General features: G+C 33.7%; 1 protein-coding gene across 2 annotated transcripts in view; it reads right to left on the bottom strand.

Moving 5' to 3' along the window:
• LOC137387006 (calcium-activated chloride channel regulator 1-like) overlaps positions 1-16,451 on the bottom strand; it is a 261,390-nt gene extending 244,939 nt beyond the window's left edge. For both annotated transcript variants that reach the window (XM_068073282.1, XM_068073283.1), the window contains exons 1-3: positions 16,429-16,451; positions 14,770-14,948; positions 11,250-11,366 (exon numbers count right to left, since the gene is read on the bottom strand). In XM_068073282.1, coding sequence (XP_067929383.1) covers positions 11,250-11,366; positions 14,770-14,948; positions 16,429-16,432 — 300 coding nt within the window. In that variant the 5' untranslated portion in view covers positions 16,433-16,451. The remainder of the gene's footprint in view (positions 1-11,249; positions 11,367-14,769; positions 14,949-16,428) is intronic.
• Between the last annotated feature and the right edge of the window lie 1,765 nt (positions 16,452-18,216).

The following is an 18,216-nucleotide window of genomic DNA, read 5'->3' as shown; positions in this document are numbered from 1 at the left end:
CGAGTCTTCTTTTCCATTTCTCCACTGACAGCCTGTTGCATTGACTGGTGCAAAGCTGGCTCCCTCAGTGCACCTGCAGAGTTGTGGTCAATTTATTATTACATATTATGATACCTATTATACCTATTATACAAATTAGTTACATGTGATATTATATTTTCTGAAGGTTTCCTTCAGGAGTATAACAACTTCTGTGAAGCATAATTTGAAAGCACCAAAGTGAAGTGTTACGGTTACTCACCCAACAAGCTGTCTGTCACCATTGTGCCAGTAGAGCTGTGGCAATTCTCTATCTGCTATGGAAATGTCCTCGTCAAAAACTCCCCATCTGAGTTTTGCAAATTCTCTTACTAACTTTTTTGCTGCAATAAAAGTGCTCAAAACTGCAAACTTATATCCTGGTCAGGATAGTTTAATTGCATTTTTTTAGAAACAAATTCTTAGGTTTATACCTGGCTATAAAAAAACTTAAAACTATAAATTGTGTATATTTAGGAAAGTTGCAACTGTAAATGTAGGGCAGGCCACCATAATATACATGTACATAATAACCATCATGATTGTAAAAAAGTCATGCCATGAGTGATACATGCACCGATAACCATCAGCAAAATATTATTCTATAAACTGGATTAATGCCCGGCGTTGCACAAACACTATGAATTTGTTTAGATGGAACATTTATTTTGAATTGACTTGTTGTTTTACCGAATGAATTTGAGTAACTGAGTTAGTCTAAATCTGTACTATAATAAAAGCCGTTTTTGTCACTTAAGACAGTAGGAAAAAATTGCATCATGATCTCTCACACAATCATGATCTTTAAGCATGTTAGCTGAAGAGCAAAGCGTGATAACTAAAATTTGAAGCCTTTAAATATTTGCAGGTGCCTAAGTATGTTCACAATTAGTTATTGCTACAGCTAGTTCAACATATAGTTTAGTAGACAAAATGTCTGATCGCTGACCTGATAGTTCCTAGTTAAAATCCAATGTGAACAAGACTTTTTAAGGCTAATACTTTATCGCTAGAGCTGGACACACGAACGACTATCAAACATACAGACAGATGACAAACACTGAATTTTATATATAAATTAGCCCATATAAGTTAGGTTTGAAGAAAACAGTAGCTATAGAAAATTTTCAGAAAATGAAAAGTTTTGAAATATAATCAACATTGTGTAAAGTTGGATTTATTATTTTAGTATTAAGCTACCAATCCTAAAACCTATCATCTATTATGAGTAGGATATCATGCTAGTAGATTACGTAGTATAATAAATCAAACACTATTGGGTGCTTGGAAAGATGCAATCATAGTTAAATAATTAGTTGGATAATTGTATTAATGACGTGTTGAAACTAACAAACAATTATTTAAAAAGTCAGAGTTGAAAAATTGCGCATAACAGTCGAAGACTGGTATGCGCAATTTTTCAACCCTGATTTTCTGACCCTGATGTGCTGATTTTCTTATTGATATTTACAGCAGTTGAAGACTGTTGTAAATATCAATAAGAAAATCACTCAATCAATAAAATCAATCAGTCAAATATCAATAAGATTTTCTTATTGATATTCATTAACAGCAGTCTTCAGCTGCTGTTAATGAATATCAATAAGACGATTATTCACAAGTTAAATAGAGGACAATACAATAACTAGTTACAATAGAATAATGAGATGAAGTTTTCTAACAACTAAAATACAGTTATAAATTTACAATTCATCCGATGGAAAAAAGATAAATCAAAAAATCGTCAGACATATTTTGCTATGTGACATCAACAGTTCATAATAATTACAAACTAAAGCAAATAAGAAAAACTACCCACTACAACCAAGCACATAGTTCCAAATATTTTAGATTATTATGTTATGGCCTTGCAGTGAAACTGTGATGTTTATCCATGATGCATTCTGAGAATGAGAATTATGATTATACTCTCAGAATTACGCCCTTATCGTTTGAAACTAGGGCAGTAAATTTACCAGAGCGAGACAAATACACGCTTACATGTGCTGTTGCGTGTAAACTTCCAAGCACTCCTACTTCAACATTTAAGCTTAATGCATTTACAGAGCTCGTTTGTCAAGTCTCTGGTATCTCAAAGCAATATGTTTTAAATAAGGTAACTTAATACAAATTGATGTGTTCCCACAATTTAAAAAAGCACTTATATTACTATAACAAAATATTATGATAGAAAAGCGATTTTCATAGTTTAATTCAGCATCTATGCTCACAAAGCAGCAAATACTTATCTAGTAGTCATGATTTGCAATGAGATGTAACATTTTTGTCTACAGGTTTTGGCTGTATGGAGTTGTTAACTTTGAGACACACGTGGCAGCTAACGCCTTGTAAGAGAGACTTGAGGGCATTACACTTGGTACGCTACACTTTTGTTGCGCTACATAATGTAGCTTAAACTTTAAATTTAGCTTGAATGAATATAGCTTACTAAACCAATACCTGAAATAATTATTAATTTGTACTAAACTTAATTCTAGTTTTATCTCTGTTTTCATTTTTATATTATCTTCTTACTTGTTTTGTTTCCTCAATTCTACTTTCACTTTTAGCTGGTCTTTTTGAAACTTTTACAAAATGATCTGACAAAAAAGGCAATAACTTTAATCAATTACCTGATAGCCTCAGTCATTTTATAATAAATACATATGACGACAAAAAGTGTTCAAAGTTTTGCTTGTACCGCAAATGTCTCGAGGGTTGGGATACTCACATATTGTGATATGACTCTAAATTACTTGCTTGTTTTAACACCATACATCAATCCTAAGCAACATACGCTAGCTAATGCAATTTCTAATGTTTAGTAGAAAGCTGAAGCTTTTAATGCTATATGATGACGAGTCCACACATTAGGTGGCTCTTTCGCAAAAGGAGATAACTTCTAAATTCACAAAATTAGCATTCATTTTCAATATAAAATTTCTTTTAAACTGTTAGTTTTAAAAATAATTTCATGATAGTCAATCACAATGGTTAAGTAAATAATGCTATCATCAACTAAACTACTAAAGTATCAACATATTTTCAATGACTTGTGAGATGGCCCAAGTAGTCATTTTCTATCGGTTCCTGGATACCAAAAGCTTTTAGTGGTATCTCCTTAAAATTCCTATACGGAAGTAGCGCTACCGCTAACCTTTCAAAGTGGCTAGAATTCTTTTCGACTATTATCCCATACACTAGGTCAAAATGTAGAGTTGTCTCCCCTTTTCAATGGAGACAAGGCCTATAGCACAAACTTATCATCACATTCCTCATTCAATTTTTTAGAAGTGCGACTCTTGTTTCTAAAATGCTTTTAAAAACTTTTATCAGACTCCCCATACATTTCGCTCTTGCTTCAAACTAATTTTTTTCAAAATGCTTTAGATTTTTGTTCTCCTAACTTTGTTAAAACAAGATCCGGAGAATGTTTAAGTAAGCTGATCTAAGCATGATTTTGATGGAAAATGTGTTTTTGTTTATTAAAAACATTTTACAAGACCTATTTTATCAAGTTTTGACACAAACATTCTTTTAGATAGCACATATCCAAAATAAGAATAAATGAAAGTAAACATACCTCTAGTATGGGAAAATGTACAATGCATCATTTTGCTAGTATGGCATCTAAGGTTCCTTTACATAACGCCATTGATTTTTCAAACAAAACTGTGGATGAGATCTGCATATTTTCTAGAAAAAGGTGGTTAGTCTATATTAAACCATATTTTGTTAATAAAATGCAGTAGCAGGAAAATACTATGAAAACAATGTATTACTGGTATAATCCTGATTTTTCTCTTAGATGCTTTAAATTTTGGCTTGGACTTAGTTTGGTATGTTTCAATCTCCTAAAAACAAAAAGCTATCACTGATCAAAATAAGAAAAGTTGAATTAGGTTATTGTCAGGCATAATTCAACTGTTGTTGATTTTTAAATACAATGTAAATACCATTTAGCACCAGTTATATAATACTCATCTTTCTGAAGACATGTGACTCAGTCATCAGTATCTGTGCTAACTTACCTTATTTAAATTTAGCAATGGTTATTGGTTTTTGTTAAACCATAGACTGAAGGTTTTTTAAAGAGCCTTAATAATATGCTGGGGTATCGGGTTTTCTAATATGCTGTCTCGCTACAAAACCATAAAAATATTCCATCCTTACATGCAAATTTATATACACTTTAAAAACAAGTTCTGGTTATTAAAAGTTTAAAACAAAAATCTAAAATATGTTGATAAAACTTCATATTTCGGAGTTTGCCTAACTTAATTTTGTGGCATCAAATTGGCATCTATTTTGCGTAGCTACATACAACAGTAACAGTAACCGCCACTACACTGTCAGAACTTACTAGACACTGTCAGTACTAGTGAATAAAATCTAATGTTTGTCATTCAATTTTCACATAGCCAAACTCACAACTTATAGCTACATGTAGTCTATTCTAGTTATGGCTTTCATTAAATATATTACTACACACCATTTTTTCTAGAAAGGAATTGTGGCGGTTTAAGTTTTTGATTAATAAAATCATTGCTTTTTCTACAGCTTTGCATTACTACAATGAGTTGCATATACTGTGTTTTACTTGAATCTGCCATTGTTATGTAGGTCGGTCTACATAGACGTCTCTAATTATCGTTTCTGTTTTCCATATTATCTTGATTATAGTGCAGCGTCTATCACCTTTGAACAAGCTGCTAACCCTAACTTCTGTATTTTGCTCCTATTTGATCATATTCGTTTATTTATTGCTCCTACAAAATATGTAAAAAGCTACTATTTTAGTGCAACTAGTTGACTACGCATTAATTGAAAACTGAAGGTGACCCAAAAGCGCCTTCACTTAAGCAAGTGGTGTTTATCTCAAATCTCGAGACGGTCTTCAGAGTAACCCTGAATTGTTGAAACAATAGAGGACAAATTCGTCAGCAACAGGCAACTCCAAACTTATTAAAGCATAGAAACCTATGATCAAGAGTATGCAAGTAATGAGGTGAAGAGTTTCAACCTACCAGGTCTGTAGGGATGTCGACTAGATTCAGAGGTGGTTAGGAAAGTTGGAGTTAAATGTATGTAGTCTCCTTCCTCCCCACATCCTCGTGGCTGTAGTGTGTAAGGAGTGTCTCCATATGCTAGATTTTTCGGTGCTATCAGTATTCTTGCTCTCTCAAAAGTTTCATTTTCCACTGGCTGTAGTTTACAATAATCATCAACACTCACATAAATCGCAAAATAATCGCTTATTACTATGTCATCATAAATGACTACTAGATTTTTTAACTTTTTTTACAAATGTTCACTACAGTGGGTTGCTAAATATACCAGAAAAATAATATAAGGTTCCTTCACTTTACAGGAAACAGTAGTTTAACATAACTTTTACAAAAGTACAATATACATATACATATAAAAGTTGCCAAAAAGCTTATGATTAAATTGCATTGTTTTAATAAAATAATCCCAGTTATTTTATTTCTATTGTAAAAAAGCTTGTTGTACTGTGCAAATAAAAATTGCAAATGTAGCAACCTTCTCTATTAGCACTTTGCTTAGTTAGGATAGACACAGAGTTGATTTAATTTACCAGAGAAAATTTGTAGATGACGTAATTTATATCACATATTCCCTTGCAAAATATAGCTTTAGCGTAGTATTTCTAGAATTGTAGGTTACATAGATGAAAGGATGCTAAGGTGACCTATGCTCTTATTTGGGTAGATCGTCTTACGAAGCTTTTAACTAGTATGCACTCATGCGTTTGTAAAGGTTTCTCTCTGAACCTTCCCTGTTTGACCAAGCACCACACTACTTGAGTACAGAAGACTACATGGACATAACCTGTATACTTATATATATATACATATATATATATATTAACTAAAAGCAAGTGCAAAAGCATATAAAGAGAGAACTCTACACTAAAAACCTAAAAGATAATTAGTGGAGTATGAAATATTTGAAAAATTATTGCGAAAAAATTAAACTTTTAGTATTTGCGCTACAAATTTGTTTCGTGCAAAGCACTCATCAGACGCGATTGGACTAAAATGAAAAGCTTTACCGAATGTGCCAAAATATCAGAAATGGGCTCGCTGTGTTAATCATGTAATTTAGTGCTAAGTGTAACTGAGAAGATAACTCCTAGCATGTCTGCAATTAGAAGTCAATTCATTTCTTTTATTTAATGTGCCCAAGTGTGGTTTGCATATTATTATGAAGTATTTTTCAAGTAAACATAATTTGCATCGTTTTGTTTTGTTTGTATATGGTTGTGCTTGAGCTAATATTTTCCATGTTATGTTGTATGTTGAGTTGCTGTCTTTCAATTTCCAAATGTGCTTGCTCAATTCTGTGTGGTGTTGTTTGTTTTTGTGGTTAAACGAGGCTTTATGGTTGCTGTATCTAGTTTTAAATTCGGTTGAACAAAGTCCTACATGTATGTAGGTCGCTACGTGGCTGTTTGTATTGTTGCTTACTGTTGCTTGATATATCACATTTTTGGCTCTGCATTTTCCTTCCAAAGGGCAGTTGTTCTTTTTTCTGCAGTTGCAACTTTTTTCGTTGTCTTCTCCTTGAAGTGTACTGGTATTATTAAGGTTTTTGTTGTTCTTTGACCAGGCCGTGTCGTTGTGAAATACAAGCGATCTTTTTGCATGTAGTATGATTGCCTTTTCGTCTTCTGTGATATTTGTTATGTTGCTTGCAAAATCTAATGCTTTTTTAATAGTGCCTCTGTTATTAAAGGGTAAAATCCACAAACGTCAAAAGTAATAAATGCTTGCTGTTGCTTTTCCTTTATTTCTCTAAACCAATTCAGTACGTCACTCGTACTTCGCCATAATTTTACATTAGTTTCTCTTGTCACTTTCTCACAACGACACGGCCTGGTCAAAGAAGAACTCTAATAAATTGTTTGACGTGACTATGGGTAGCTACGACAGAGCGGAGATTTGTGAATTAGTAGGGACTTACTTACTGGCTCAAATACCCAAAGAATTGACTTGCAACATTGGACTATACAGAGACGATGGACTTGCGGTTTGCAAGGGTACACCACAAGCTGTAGAGAGAACAAAGAAACTAATATGCAACAGGTTTAATAAAAACAACTAAAATTACTACTATTTTAACAATTGTATTACTATTACAATTACTAAAATTACTATCACTACAAACGATCAGTGAACTTTCTTGACATAACTTTAAATCTACAAGATGGCAGCTTCAAGCCTTTCCAAAAACCAGGTAACACAATACTATATGTGCACAAACAAAGCAACCATCCACCTTCCATATTGCAAAACTTACCAGACAACATAAACAAACGATTAAACGCACTTTCATCAGATGAACAACAATTTAACAGCACAGTGCAACCTTACCAAGAAGCACTCCACAAGAGTGGATACAACAGCAAACTACAATATGAAACCAACATGAAAAAACCTAATAAACGTAACAGACAAAGAAAAATCACATAGTACAACCCACCATTCAGCGCCAATGTTGCAACCAATATCGGACAAAAATTCTTCAGCATAGTTACCACATGCTTCCCAAAGAAACACCCACTCCAAGCAATATTTAATAGACAAACCTTAAAGCTGAGCTACTCAGTAATGCCAAACATGAAAACAATCATTGATGGGAGCAACAAAACCCTTAATAAAACCAGTACACTACAAAGAGAAGACAACGAAAAAAGTTGGAACTGCAGACAAAAGAACAACTGTCCTTTAGAAGGAAAATGCAGAGCCAAAAATGTGATATATCAAGCAACAGTAAGCAACAATACAAACAGCCACGTAGCGACCTACATAGGACTTTGCTCAACCGAATTTAAAACTAGATACAGCAACCATAAAGCCTCGTTTAACCACAAAAACAAACAACACCACACAGAATTGAGCAAGCACATTTGGAAGTTGAAAGACAGCAACTCAACATACAACATAACATGGAAAATATTAGCTCAAGCACAACCATATACAAACAAAGCAAAACGATGCAAATTATGTTTACTTGAAAAATACTTCATAATAATATGCAAACCACACTTAGGCACATTAAATAAAAGAAATGAATTGACTTCTAACTGCAGACATGCTAGGAGTTATCTTCTCGGTTACACTTAGCACTAAATTACATGTACATGATTAACACAGAGAGCCCATTTCGGATATTTTGGCACATTCAGTAAAGCTTTTCATTTTAGTTCAATCGCGTCTGATGAGTGCTTCGCACGAAACAAATTTGTAGCGCAAATACTAAAAGTTTAATTTTTTCACAATAATTTTTCAAATATATATATATAATTGGTATATATATATTTTTTTTAAATATGTAGATATATTAGAGCCATATATATTTTTCTTGCAGTGCATAAATATATATAGACAAGCGTGTGCATACAATCAACTGCAGATAACAAAACTTTCCAGCACTCTGACTTGCTTGGCTCATTTAGGCTGTTTATATACAAATAATGCTGACATGACAGACTTTGCCCTTTTTTCCGAAATAGTCAACTCGGTAGCTGATTGGTTTATTCAGTGCTGGCTTGGTAGCTGGTTGGTCCATTCAGTGCTGACTTAGTAGCTGGTTGGTTCATTCAGCGCTGACTTGGTAGCTGGTTAGTCCGTTCAGTGCTGACTTGGCAGCTGGTTGGTCCATTCAGTGCTGACTTGGTAGCTGGTTGGTCCATTCAGTGCTGACTTTGTAGCTGATTGGTCGATTCAGTGCTGACTTGGTAGCTGGTTGTTCCACTCAGTGTCGACTTGGTAGCTGGTTGGTTCATTCAGTGCTGACTTGGTAGCTGGTTAGTCCATTCAGTGCTGACTTGGTAGCTGGTTGGTCCATTTAGTGCTGACTTGGTAGCTGAATGGTCGATTCTGTGCTGACTTGGTAGCTGGTTGGTCCATTCAGTGTCGACTTGGGAGCTGGTTGTTCCATTCAGTGCTGACTTGGTAGCTGGTTGGTTCATTCAGCACTGGCTTGGTAGCTTGTTGGTCCATTCAGTGCTGACTTGGTAGCTGGTAAGTTCATTCAGTTCTGACTTGGTAGCTGGTTGGTTCATTCAGCGCTGACTTGGTAGCTAGTTGGTTCATTCAGCGCTGACTTGGTAGCTGGTTAGTTCATTCAGTGCTGACTTGGTAGCTGGTTGGTCCATTCAGTGCTGACTTAGTAGCTGGTTGGTCCATTCAGTGCTGACTTTGTAGCTGATTGGTCGATTATGTGCTGACTTGGTAGCTGGTTGGTCCATTCAGTGCTGACTTGGTAGCTGATTGGTCGATTCTGTGCTGACTTGGTAGCTGGTTGGTCCATTCAGTGTCGACTTGGGAGCTGGTTGTTCCATTCAGTGCTGACTTGGTCGCTAGTTGGTTCATTCAGCGCTGACTTGGTAGCTGGTTAGTTCATTCAGTGCTGACTTGGTAGCTGGTTGGTCCATTCAGTGCTGACTTTGTAGCTGATTGGTCCATTCAGTGTCGACTTGGTAGCTGGTTGTTCTATTCAGTGCTGACTCGGTAGCTGGTTGGTCCATTCAGTGCTGACTCGGTAGTTGATTGGTCCATTCAGTGCTGACTTGGTAGCAGATCAAATCATTTAGCTGCTTGCTCAGCATTTAGTCAGTCTTTAATTCGCCGACTCGACTCGGTAGTAGGCTCAGCTGTTCCGATCGGTCAATGACCCGCCATCTGTACTTCTGGCTGAATCAAAAGTCCACTTGATCTCTTTTGGCTTTTGCTCAGCAAGGTCTGTTTAAATACATTTTAGCTCTGAGGAGCTAAGTCGTCTTCTGGTCAGTCGCAATGGCTCTCCTTTGTCCAGGACGATCTTGTCCTCTTTTGTCACGTGTTCGCTAATTTTATCCAAAAAGCAAAAGGCAGCACTGTAATGCAATTATAATCTACTTTACCACAGCAGATAAGATTTGACAGCGGCTCATCATATTTGATTTTGTAGTTATCTACATGTACATTCTCAGATGTATACATATATACATTTTTAGCCAAAAACACCAGAGATGAAACCTTTCAATAGCTGGCTCATGCAATAGATTTCTAGCCTCCAAGTTTTCTGAATCAATAATTACAGAAATCAATAATAAACCAACAATCACAGTTACTGCACACAAATCATCGAAAATTTCTATGAGCCAAACATTAAACCTTATTTATCATTTTCTTAACAGATTCACAGCAGCTCACCATCAATCTCAATAGATTGTCAGAAAATTTGAAAAAAATCATGATGCGTATTTTTTAAGTTGGAAACCTTTAAAATTGTGGCATCTAATCTTAGCCCAGTTATTTATGTCACTAACAAACTCAAAGGTGATGGTCCACATTTGTAATTATAGCAGCTCATTGTCCGGTAATAGCTTAATTCAAATTTTTGAAATTGTTCAAACAAAAAAATTTTTTACCGTCACACACAAACAAAATTTCTACTGTTTTTTCTTTTGAATGCTCATAAAGTAGCAAAATCATTACTAAAAAATTAAAACTTGTTTTCTCAAACTTTTAAAAGTTATTCTTCCAGATATCCACTTTGGGAAGTTATTTGTTACTGAAGTTCTAACAGCTTGTTATTGAGCTATCAATCGTCATGACAAAAGAACAAGGCAAGTTGTTATGCTTTACTGTATTTGAATTGTGTTTTTATGTGTTTTAATAAGCTTCGATATCTAAACCTGAGTTTAGTTATTTGAGTTTGTTTATTGTAACTCGAGTGATTGTTGAGAAGATCAAGAAGATATAGTGGCACAAGTTACTTTTTTGGGTTGGACTGTTGGAGGGGAGCAGATTGGGACACCCCAGAGTGTGTTAGGTGTTTCCTAGTAGCTTCTTGCTCTTTCAATACAATTTCACTGGCAGATGGTAACATGACTTCCAATTAGACTGGAATAATTTTCTAGGTGAAAACGGCCTTACCAATAACGACGGAAGAAAAAAAGAGTTTCGTTTCATGCTTTAACAAAATTTATGCTTTAAACCAAAAATATAAAAAAGCATTGTCAAAGGTTTTCAGTCGCAGTTTTTTACATGAAAGATAAACAATTTCAAAAATTGGAAAGTTAATCAGGTATAATTATTTCAATTTTTTCTGGATTCATGTCTCAAACACATGATGAAACAAAATATTTTATTTGTAATGTTTTGAGACATGTTTTATATAGCTTTAGTCTTTTTATAGCAGTTGATAGACAAACTGACCTGAAGCCAGTGTTGCTGGTCCATCCATCTAGAGGGAACCACAATTGTCACCCTTTCTATGTATAGCTTGTTCTTTGTTGCTCGGTATAGTATCTGTGATGCTTCCTTCAAATAAACCTGGTAAAAATAAGAGCAAAACTATATGTTAGTGAAATGATCATGCTGAAAAATCTGTAGCTAGTAAAACAAAATATATCTAGTAAAACAATAGGCTGCTACTAAATCTACATGCTGCCAGCTGTAGCAATCTTTTTTGTGTATTTTGTACTAGTTTTTCTTTTTTCTGTGAGTCTTTTCTGCTGTTTAGCAATCATTATGTTACTGATTTAAGCAAGTTGGTTCTTCAATGTCAGATAATGTTCATAACATGCCAAAATTCTTATTGAAATGCCAAATATGTTTGAATTTCTTTCAAGAGTGTAAATTTTATGTACATCATATTTGTTTAGCATCTGAAATCATTTTGCTGACAACTTAAATATTATTTTTTAACAGAGATAGTTAGCTACTTTAATGTTATGTCTATAAAAAAAGCTTGTTTTCCAATCGTTTAATTTTTGAAAGTTAAGATTTGCAACATTTTGGTTTAATGCTGGGGATACTGTAAATTATTGCTGACAATTATATGCAGCTCCAGATTTTGTTTATTTATTCTACTTCAATTAATACCAGATTTAGCTTTGATATTCTACTCTTATCTTACACTCAACAGCAAAAAGTTTTTTCCTTATCATCTATGGATGCCACGAGCTATTCTGAGAAATTGGAGTTTGATTGGTTTTGTAATTAAAATTATTTTACTATTGTGGTCAGCCTATGGAAAGTTAGTGAAAAACTACAAAACTTCCGCAGCAAGTACTAGTCTAAGCTAAGTTCCTTGTCAGCTTGGCATTCACTGCATCATTAGCGGTCACGGGATCATTTGGAAATTATGAGTCATCTACTACATGATAAAAATAACTCTCTTGGTCTACAAGAGAACGTATTTCCGTTTCATCAAACTAGGACATGTTTACATGTTTATTACGGGAAAGTGGCATGTTGCGCAGGTTAAATGATCATGAAAATTCACCCAGAAAGAGCTAAAAACATTTCACAATGCTACTCAGTTTATTTTTGTATTTTGATTTTTATACTATTTTCTTGATAAACAAGAAAAACATATGGCCTTTCCTTTTAGAAACAGCTAAAAGCAATAAATTTTCTGAACAAGTGACAGTATTCAAACTGTATTAAACGCAAAGTATACAGTTTCTCAATGTCAACTTAGCCATCAGTTATACTGGAAGATTAAGATAGGTTTATTTATATTATCATATGAATGGTCAGAAAACTTCAAGCTGTAGTGAGCGTCATACTGCAGCACTTGGGGGTCTGTTTGTAATTTCTGTCTCGCTTCCCATAATGACAGAGATGAAACATTTAATTCTTGATATTAATTAGCTTTCGTTTTGCTTCAAACCTCAAATTTAGCTTCAAAGCTCTGAATTTATTGCTCAAACCTTTTTGAAAGCTTTTTCTACTAATAACAGATCTTACTGTGTTGCATTTCACATCAACACTTATAAACTCCAAAATGTTGAAAATGTGCTTATGATGAAAATATAAAAAACATTTGTTATTCAAATAAAATAATGATAGCGCTTTTAAAATAAGCTGTTAGTTACTTTGCTTATATGAATTTTTAGTGAAACACGGCATTATATCAATAACAGCCTTTCAATCTGTTTTTAATAGAAATAAACTGATACTTAAAGAAATGACTCTACAAATTAATATTTTAAAACTTTACCATGAGTATTGTAAGTGTGCGTGTCTGAAAATCTGCTTAGATCATGCATGGGTGATTACGTTTTGGTCCAAGCACAATGTAGATAAAACATACTCGCTTTTTGCCAACATTTGTACATTGTACTGCTCATTGTATATTAAACAATGTTATCCAAAGATTTTCAAGGGCTAACTGTTCCAAAAATCTCCTAATGGCAAGCTTAGTCGTTTGCCATTTTCAACAGACTGCGAGTAGGAACTTTGTCAACAGTGTCAGGCCAAATAGTAGAACAAATGAAAACAGACACAGAGTGATTCAAATTCAATTACAAAACCATCTCCTGCATGCCGTTCTTTGAACTCAACACGGTAGACTATGATTCATCACAGTGTCTTTTGCGTTAGTAATGAGTATTTGCATGCTGGATACCCGCTTGCCAAATTGGTAATTATAAATAACTAAGATATGATAATGTCAACTAGATATGGTCTACTAGTGCATTGTAGACCATTAGCTTAGCTGGCATGGCGCCCTGATTGATAACTATCCTGATGGTTTCTCAAAGCAACCGTTACACATTCAGAAGAGAATAACCGATATAGCTTTTGAAATTACCATTGTTTAAATTGTAGTTGAGTTTGCGTGGCTCGCATTCATCTAACATCGCTAATTACTTTTCAGTCTTTGTCATTGCTCTGTTTTAATGGTAACTGCCATTGTTGGAATGTGCTTTTAAAAAAAAGTGCTGTCTTCACTGTGACATAAATATTTTGCCATCTGATTTTCAGTTTAGCAGATGACACAAGTTGAATTTTATTTTAATTTTAGCTATTTGTAAAGCTGTTAAGACTATAGTCAGGTAATATTGTAAGGCTAATTCTTTGCAATTAGTTTTGCCACATCGAAACTTTAAAATAACCTCAAAACTACTTTTAAATGATAGATTTTTGCTAATTAAACCTATAGCAAACCATGGGGGAATGTCACTGAGTTTTCACGACTTTGTCATACAAAATCTTTAAACATCATAAAACATTTTTTGTTGGTCACATTTTCTAGAGTTGGGTAAGTTTTTCAAGACCAGTTAACACCTTTTTGGCAATTCAGTGTAAATATGCTCCTAGCTTTGTAAGTTGTAACCTCGCTAAAATTTTTGTCAGTAGAAACAGCTTGAAACTTAAAGATTCCGTGACATTGTGAATATCACAAAAAAGACTTGTAGAAAATAATTAAAAATAGCCTTCAACCAAGCTCGCCAACTCTCATAGAAAATCGTTTACAATTGTTTTTACATAGACCAAAATTTGCTTTAACCTACCAGTTTAATTTATCAAAATAATATTTACATTTGTATCCTTATGCAAACCTTTAGTCTAACAATAAAAAGACCATGATTGCTAACTAAACGTCCAACTAAAAATGAAACTCAAAAAGAGAATCATTTAGTTACAGTCATCTTGCTTGTATATGCAACCGCCTACTTTGCACGCAAAGTAGTTAGTAGGCAGCTGGAATATTATGAGAAACTTGTTTGAATGCAGTTTGTGGTTAGAGAACGCAAATTCTTTTCACCGTGTAGTCTAGAGACACTCAATTTTTTTAGTCTCTGGGCTAGACTAAAAATTCTCAACATAATGCCTCTTATGGTAATTTATTTTGAGTTAATATATACGATGAACCACGTACAGTAAAGCTTTATAGGGTTTGTCTAAAATCACAACTAAAAAACTACTATAGCGATAATATTACCTGCAGTTTTTCAATGATGTCTAGGTTTTCTGGAACCTTCTCATCAATAGCAATGAGGATATCAGTGTAGCCACGATCTTGGCTCAGGTTGATACGTTCTCTGTCATTTGCAATGCTAGAGGAAGCTGCCATGACAACTATGCAACAAATCAAGATTGTAACTGCTGCTATTTGTTTATCTAAAACCAGAAAAATTTTGTTTAGCATCTAAAATAGCAAATCTACAATGCCATCAGATCGCATTAACATTCTTTAGGGTCAGCCAATCTTATTCAAGGTTTCGCGATTGCAATTTTAAAATAGTTTAGTGAAAACTAGCAGGCAGACCAAAAACAAAGAGAAACTGACACAGCCAGCTGGCTAAGCCGAGGAGAGAAGAACCGCTTGGCTCAGCCAAGTCGTGTGATTTGGACCACTCACACATCTTAGTTCAAAACTGCTAAGTCAGAGGTTCCCACATTATGTGTGCTTAAATCCGTTTTAAAAAAGTAATCAATAGGCATTTAATCAATCTAAGATATTACTTTATCTCTTTATCTCTACTTTTATATTCTCACAATATAAGTCAACTGCCAATAATCAAGTATTTTAATTAACTAACTTTGTTTTCATAATTAACACCTTTAGGTGTTTTTTAAAAATGTGGGCATTATTTGATATTCTAATTGCTGCGAGTCATGTTTTCGTTTTAGTCAGAAATGTTTGGTCAATAAAGAATAAATGGTCAATAGTTTATGTTTAAAAGAAAGAGATGATTATTTTATTATTATTTTAGTTAGCTTTTCTTAAAGTTAACAATCAAGTTCTTTACTAAACAGAAATGATAGAAACTTTCAAAGTTTTTAAAGAAAAGACAACTCATAATGCTGCTATTATGTTTAATATCTTTAAAAAATAATCCATCATTACTTAAACATCACAAAGCAGCGCAAAGCTTAAGTACCTTTTAATATTGAGATTTTCAGCATGGGTTTTTCAATCCGAAGAGCTATAGTACAGTTATCAGACTTATATATCTGGTACTGCTTCAAACAATAGGTACAACCTATAATAAAAATGATCTAACAAACAAACTGTTTGCTAGAAAAACATTTCATGGTACTTGGTAGGATTTCATTGGCGTCTTGCTTGGTATGTTAAAATTGTCATATATGTAGGTCATAGCAAATGTTCAAATAAAATGACAGTGTAACTCGTTTAATCGGCTTGCCAACCAAAACACCTAATAATAATAGTAATAATATACTCTGTAGAAGTTATAATCAATAAAAGGAGGTTTTCATTTGTACTTTATTTTGAAAACATACGAGTGGCAGTGTAAGCTTGCCTGTCTAGAGAATCAGATGTTAAGGTGGCAGTGATAAGTGGCATAGGTTATTCTAACTTAAATTAGGTAAACTAGAACGTAACTTCACTGACGTATTTATTAGAGTTTTTATCGTTTATTTTTAATTTCTAACAGCTTCTTTACTTTCACTTAAAACACTGCAAGTTCTGAAAGGCTTCCAGCAAGAATTAACTTTGGCATTGATTCATCAAATATTGGATGGAATTTTCAATGAATGTTAGAAAATTTGTAGGTTGAGGAGATCATATATAGTTTGATTGCAGTAAAGAGTATATAAAATATTATCAAAAAAGATCTAATTTGCTGCTTACCCATGCTGTGTGCCCCTAGTAGATTTGATCAGTGAAACACAGTAACTTGTACTTGTTTGCACAATGAATTTCACTTAAAATACGCTATTTTAATTCACTTACCAGACATTTATCTCAGCTAAAGGAATAATCTGTAATTGGTTTCGCAACTCGACAACATTTCAGATGGATAAGAATCACTGCATTAGTTTTTTCAGGAACTTCCTTCTTGATTATTCTGATATTTAAACGTATGATCGGTCATCCCAATATATAATGGAAGTTTTCACAGACTATAGGATATTGCTGCAACATATTTGTTTGAAGGTCTCATAGATTTAACAAAGTAGAATCGCATAAAGTGCCTGATTGTTAAGCAGCAGTTTAATCCTCATTGCCCAGCAAATGCAATCAGCAGTCACAAGGACAACTGACCTTAAATTTCTTTCTCTCTCTTTGTCTGCTAGATAGATTTTTGCAGATTAATGTAGACCGCTACAGGTAACAAACCGATGAAAGTCTAATGAGAAAAAATAAAAAGTAAACCGTATTTAGAGGTAAAGTAAAGGTCATACAAAAACTATTTCTCATATTTCTGTTTTCATAACCCTCACTTTGAAATTAGATGATATGACTCAACATTGTTGTTCTAGATTTCAGCTAGTGGGAAACCTTTAGAGAGGTCATGACCTCAGCAGCAAACATTAACTTTTGTAAATTAGCCTATAGTTTTAAAGAACTTGGAAAGTTGAAAATTTAATTGAGTTTATGAGCTGAAATTAGATGAGTGCTAAATATACGCTCATATATACGCATACAAAACTGGAACGAGTAGCATTGCAAAAGGGTAAGAAAAGTCTTATTTAATATTTTAGTTAGAGAAATGTTTACTCTCTGGTACTTCTGGTAAAAAAATTACATAAATCGCGTTAATGAAGAATACTATAAGAGACAATAATAACCAAAAGAAAACGTGGCTGCTACTGTTTGATTTAACATAAAATTACTGTAATTACGAATCCTAAACTAAGTGAATAGTTAGACAGAAATGGTCGATACAAACTGATAATACCACATTGTTGTACAGTCATCCAATTAAAAGGTTTAGTTTTCTACTTGAAGAGTCAAAGGGTTGAGTTGGGGACAATTTTGACTGAATCATGGAAAAGGACTGTTTACATATATTTTACTGTTCAGTTAACAAGCAAGTGCTATAACGTAAACCTTCTCGGAACGGGTTATTTATGTTGTTGGAGCTTCTCAATGCAGTCAATTTTTTCAATTTTCCAGTATTCACACAAATAAATAGTATTAGATAGTCTACGTTATCAATTAGCAATCATTATTATATGTTAAAAGCTTATCACAAAAAGAGAAGACCGAAGACATAAAAACAAAACAAAATTTTTTTTTCAAGGTATACCTTCATTATAATCAAAACAGAATAATAGGAAGGCCTTGAATTAGGAAGTTGTGCGACCCTTTTTCCCAATATTCTTTTTATCGAGTTGGGAGCAGACGATTTCAAACAAAAAAGCTCACCTGCCTAACTGACTTTTCAACTGACTTATGATCAGACACTGCAGATAATAGCAATGTAAATTACACAACATTTTTAAATAAATAATTTTTGTTATCAACAATAAGGCAATAAACTTATAAATTTAATTAGAAAGCTTAAACTTGAACGCTTAGTATAAATTTACAATTGATTTTTGATAGTCAGTTCATTATTTTGTCACTTAAGGATTTACTCCGGTATTCTCACTGATTGGCTGATGGTTGGCTTCTTGTCAGCTAATGACAACG

This window comes from Watersipora subatra, chromosome 2 (genome assembly GCF_963576615.1).
Source record: "Watersipora subatra chromosome 2, tzWatSuba1.1, whole genome shotgun sequence".
In the NCBI taxonomy this organism is placed as follows: Eukaryota; Metazoa; Bryozoa; class Gymnolaemata; order Cheilostomatida; family Watersiporidae; genus Watersipora; species Watersipora subatra.
The sequence above is the reverse complement of the archived record's forward strand: the minus strand, read 5'-3'. Positions and strand labels throughout refer to the sequence as shown.